This window comes from Triticum aestivum, chromosome 1A (genome assembly GCF_018294505.1).
Source record: "Triticum aestivum cultivar Chinese Spring chromosome 1A, IWGSC CS RefSeq v2.1, whole genome shotgun sequence".
In the NCBI taxonomy this organism is placed as follows: Eukaryota; Viridiplantae; Streptophyta; class Magnoliopsida; order Poales; family Poaceae; genus Triticum; species Triticum aestivum.
In genome coordinates, this window is record NC_057794.1 from 50,017,190 (window position 1) to 50,023,048 (window position 5,859).

At 45.6% G+C, this 5,859-nt stretch overlaps 1 protein-coding gene across 1 annotated transcript; it reads left to right on the forward strand.

Annotated features, from left to right (window-relative positions):
* Positions 1–4,860: 4,860 nt before the first annotated feature.
* LOC123089600 (uncharacterized) lies at positions 4,861–5,446 on the forward strand. Its single transcript, XM_044511263.1, has 2 exons — positions 4,861–5,020; positions 5,099–5,446. Exons 1-2 carry the CDS (start codon positions 4,905–4,907, stop codon positions 5,286–5,288), a joined length of 306 nt encoding a protein of 101 aa, XP_044367198.1. The 5' UTR covers positions 4,861–4,904; the 3' UTR covers positions 5,289–5,446.
* Positions 5,447–5,859: the final 413 nt, after the last annotated feature.

Consider the following 5,859-nt stretch of genomic DNA (forward strand, 5'->3'; position numbering starts at 1 on the left):
ACAATTTCCAGAAAGGACAGTTAGAATTGTTTTTCATCTTCACTATTACAGGAACAATGATTCCGAACTGAGGAGGTGGAGGGAGAGGGATTTGCATTACCATAATCTAAAGCCTAGCACGATATGGCAGAGGAATGATTGAAAGTCATGGATCGAGGATAATCCTAATCCACTGTCAGTAGAATGTAGTGTACTGTAGAAAGCCCAAACTTACTGAGGCAAATCGCCTAAAGGCAAATGAAACTCACCATGGGATGGAAGTTCCTCATCATCTGCCGACCTACGACGAGGGAGGAGTGAGCAGATGGCGGCGTGTTCATACTTGTGGTGCATCCGATTCTGTGGTGAGCAGTCCTGTTTGGTACGCTGATGAATGACACAAATTGTGGTGGTGACCATCCAGCTAGGTCCGTGGACGTCAGGCCAAGACATTGAAGCCCTCGTCCACCTGACAACATAACAAATAAAGATTTTCAGTTCAGTTGTTGATCTCGATTCTCGACAGGTGAGTATGATACTTGTATTAACACTTGAATGGCACCTATTTGTTTAATGTAAGGATAAACACACTTTACTTCTCCAACCATATCACTCGATACAGTGTACTGAAAGAAAAGAAAAAAGCAAAAAATACAGTACACTCAGTAGAAAGTAGTGAAAAAAAGCTGGTAGAAAACCTTGTGAATTACAGTAGCTTCACAGCCGTAGCCATAAGAGAACGGAGGGAGTATATGGCCACACGGACGAAAAAACAACGAACACCAGCAGCACTACAACCCAAATCTGAGCCAAACCGGGCCACCTGAGGGCCATGCGGCAAGAGATCACCTATGAGATAAACACGATGGTTGACAAATATGCATATTGGTAATGAAAATCATGACATGGCATCAGTCAAATCAACGCATATAAATTGGGCAGCTTGCTTTCATAATGATGTTTGACTCTACTTATAAATGGAGAACTACCATTCATTGAGGTGTACATATCAAGCTATAGCATGATTTTAGTTAAATCGAAGACGACGAATTTTGCCTCACGTGAACAAGCATCCCTTAGTAGCGATACTCATCATAGATGCCGCCACATAGCCCAGCTCACAAAGAGCTACAAGATGGAAAAAATAATGGATTAGTTATGGTACTCAACAATCCTTGACTCAAATAAAATATATAGTTCACACCTTGTTATCCATTGCTCCATAAATCAGGCTACGCACACAATTTCAGTTTACACAAACCCATATACATCAACGGATTAATCAAACTTCACTGATAGGCAGAATATCTAAATAGCAAGGTATTATGTGTGAACCATAGCACACATCCTGTAATTCAGTCTTTAAAGATGCATCGAATCAGTCTAAACTTTTAAGTACACAGCCTTATAAAATTTCAGTTCTAATATCATTTACATTTGTTCACGAGGAAAACACATCAAAAGCAGTTTATAAGTACCTATCAGATTTACACCAAGTGGTTAAGTGGATATAACAAAATTCCGAATTATATAAGTTGTTACCTGCCACTTGCATTGCAAACTTTTTGCTGACATCCAAAACGTACAGGCATCAGCTAGAGCAAGAACTTACAAGAAGCAGGTACAACAAGCAGCACCAGTAGAAACAGAGCAAGCAGCGCTGCCTAGCCACCTCGCCGCCTCCAAGCTAGACTCGAGGCCAGTGCACACACACGCACTGCATCCGCCGACGGGGCAAAGCAAAGCACAGTGCAGAATTGCACTGACCGCCGTCGCTGAAACGGGAACCTGACGTAGTAGGCAGCCGGACGCCAGGGTAAAGAGCGGATAAGCAGTGTCCGGGATGTCACAGCCGGCGGGGAGAGAGTCACGGGGGAGGGGCGGACGTCGATTTGCAGAGGAACAGCGAGCCCGCGACGATGTCTTGGTAAACAAAGCTTGGGCGACGGATTCCGCATGCTCGTCAACGGCATGTGCGGCTCCGTCGAGCTGTCGTAGTTTTGTCACGGCAGATGTCCTAAAGAAATGACTTAGTCGTGGGCCAATCGCGACGGGTTAGCTTGAAGGGGTTAAAGCGGACACAGGGACGCAAAAGAGTTTATACTAGTTCGGCCCCTTCGATGAAGGTAAAAACCTACGTCTAGTTTTGATGGAATTGATGGGGTTTCGATGACCGGGGAGCAAACAAGCTTCGCCTATGTCTCGAGTTGTTGTCTGTCGTCCTTGAACCGCCGCCGGGTCGTCCCCTTATATACACGAGTGACGCCCGTCGGTTCACAGAGTCCCAATACCGGCTCATAGATGTGTCCGGTTTGGTCTCTATTTATTCCTAACTTACAATATAAGTTAAATACCAACGCCGGTTTACGGCTACAGGCCTTGAACCGACTATGGGCCTTGAGCCCTCATCTGCCTTCTTGGGCTTTAACATACTTAACTACTGACGAAGTTAACCCGGCCCAGATAGGCCGGTTTATACCCAGTAGTGATATCCCTAATATTAGGCCCCAGATTGATTTGAACATGTTCATGTCAATCCTTTAGCAAAAATCTTCATCTTCAATATCTTCTTGTAGTTTGTTGAACCGCCGTGATGTCATCTTCTCTGGTCGTGGTAAACCGGCGTGACGTCACCTGTTATAAAGGACCTTAATAGGTCTGCGACAATTAAGGCGACATCTTCGTTTCCAAACCCATGGTCCCTTAATTTTCGCGCCTGACTCCTGTCCCTTGCCTTATAAATAGGACCGAAGGGTCATTTCTTTTTCCCCTCCGTGCCCTTGTGCTTCGTCTTCCTCGCGTCGCCCAGTTTCGGAGCTCCGCCGCCACCGTCAACCTCTGCATCAACCTTGGTCGCTGCATCAACCTGGGCGCACCAGAGCACCACGGCAACCTTCCGCGTCTTTCTTATCTCCAGTAACTCTTCTGTTCTTTTCAATATAGATCTGCTTTAGGGTTTCATGTTCTTCTAGTGTTCATCGCCTGTTTCGTGTTCATACGATAACTCCTAGATGCATCTGTAAATCCTTACTCTGTGTAGCGGTAGTTTTTAGCATCCGCCTTCAGTTTCATGCCTCAAGACCATAGATCTATATGTATCTCTGCCCATTGATTCAGTACTGTTCTTTTTTTGAACCTTGAATATTTTCCTTATTTTCTGAACTTGCTTCAGATTCGTCGCTGTAGAGAAGTCTTATGAAATCTGTTTCTGTAAACTTACTCATCTGCTTCAATGTTTAGGCCAGGCGGTTTAACTTTGTAGAAAAAATTGCCAAACCGGTATATACCATTAGTCCCTTTGTTGAACCGCCAGATGTTGTTGCTTCATAAAACTCCGGTTTAGATAGATCTGTCTCCGGTTTAACATTGCACATACCAATGTACCTTAATCAATGCATTTTTGAACCGGGATCATCTACCTTATAGATTTCATCATGGCCAAGCAAGTATATGAGTGCAACTGGGTTCCTTCTCGCGTCACAGAGACTGAACTGAACAACTTAGTCCTGATCGGTGCTTTAGGCAGCAAAAATACCATCCATTGGAGGGTCCCTGGCGAAGAATGTCCTCCCACACCTCAAGAAGGAGAGGTCGTCGTTTTCGTAGATCACTTAGCCCGGGGCTTTAAGCCGCCCGGTTCTAAATTTTACCGGGACGTTTTAGCCAATTTTCAACTCCACGCACAAGACATTGGCCCCAACTCTGTCACAAACATGTGTCATTTCCAAGTACTTTGTGAGGCGTTCTTTCAAGAGGAGCCCACCGTTGAACTGTTCAGAGACTGCTTCCATCTAAACCGCCGCACTGAGTTTACTGACGGTTCCAACACAGAATTGGGTGGTGTGGCGATTCAGAAAAGAAAAGAGGTCACATACCCTCACGCCAAACTGCACATCCACCCCAAAGAGTGGAATCAAACATGGTTCTATTGCAAAGACACTTCCCCTACTGGTGAAAATCCCTTGCCTGGCTTTCGTCCGGAGCGGCTTAGCAACACACACCCCTTTCCGCAAAGGTTAACTGCCAAGGAGAGAAGCAAATACGCTCCTCAACTGTCCAAGCTCAGAGCCTTCATGGCCAATGGTTTAACAGGAGTTGATCTCGCTCGCTGTTGGATATCGTGGAGCATACTGCCCCTTAGTCAGTGCTTCGGTTTGATGTGCGAGTATACTGGCAGTGTTGATGACCCACTGCGGCATGCTAACATCCAGCTTACCGATGAAGAAATCACAAAGGCTGTGAATAAAATGCTGAATGAACCGGAATACGTCTGTGCTCAAACCGGCCTGCTTCCCTTCTGTGCCACCAACAAACCGCCAGCTGTAAGAGTTTGATCTTTCTTTTTATTGAACCTGCTATTGGTATATCTGGTCACTGTTTAACACCAACGTCTGTTTAAACAGGGTAATGATCCGTTTTGGAGCAAGAAACTTCCACAGGAGAAGCCAGAAAAAGCAGATAAACCGAAACGACCAACCCGGCAAAAGACTAAAGCTGTGAAGAAGACTACCCACAGGAAAAGAACCACTGCATCCTCTGATCCGTCCGCTGATGACGATGTGGGTAACCCGGACCTTGAGGTAGAGCTTGATTCACTTGGCTTATTTTTCATGCGCCTTATTGATGATGATATTTGTTAGGATGATGCCGAAGCCAGTCATGCTAATGTTGTAGATGTAATTATTCTTTCCTCCGATTCAGATCCTTTGCCTTCACTAAAAATCCATCAGGCAAACCGGAAGGTTAAATTTTCTCATCCTCTTGCTTACTTGGATCCCAAATTTCTTATGAAGACCCAACAGCACGAAGCTCGCCGCACAACCCGGCATAGTGGCCAGGTAGTTACCTCTGCCAGTTTATCAAATAGTCCGGTTCGGAAACGCCATTCAGAGGTCTCTAATTTGCCTGTCAGTGCTTGTCCTAAAATGGGCTGTCTTCGTCAACCTCTTAGTCCGTCTGACTCTGATTATCAGGTCACTTCCCATTCATCATCTGGCGAGTCATCAGCTACCCAGCTGCCGCCGCTCAAAACAGTGCTTGGGTAAGCCATACTTATCATAATGCTTTTGGTGTATTACTTTGTAGCATATACTGTACTGACCTTTGTTACTCCTTTTAGGGTCAAGCCTAAGCCAAGCAAGAAGGCTCGCCTAGATAAAGCGGCTGAAGAAGATGCTATTCCTGAACCGGACAGAGTACTCAACCCTAAAGCGGCCATCCGTGAGGATGTGCCAAACGATCCACCACCACAAGATGATGATCTTATTACTGAGGAGAGGCCTGTTGATACCTCCGGTCCTGTTGACTAGCCTAGAAGCCCCATCCGGATTGAAAAATCCACTAGTCCATCCAAGTCGACGGCCCCAATGCAAACCGGCGACGCCAAGGATGATGAAGTTGTTATTACTGGCATTGGCCATACAAAACCAAGCAATCCTGTCGCTTTGTCTAAACATACTGCCAAGGAAGAATTTGCTGCCTTTGGCAAGGGCAAGTGGAATGTTGATCTGGCGACTTATGCTGCTCTGAACGCCCAAGACATCCATTCCGGCTATCTGAACTGGCTGTATACCAGTCGTGACTATGAAGCTGGTCTGGTTAACATGATGAAAGATAAATATGAGGTAACTTCCATATGCTCTTTCCTGCTTGTATGCTTCAATCCTTGCTGACTCGCCTAGCCCCCAAGGGCCGGTTTGTAATCTTCTTTCAAACCGGGACTTACTAATATAAATCTGAAAGCCTCGAAATTCGCTGACGTAGCCCCCAAGGGCCGGTTTGTAATCTTCTTTCAAACCGGGACTTACTAATATAAATCTGAAAGCCTCGAAATTCGCTGACGTAGCCCCCAAGGGTCGGTTCAACTTAATGTAGTAAAAC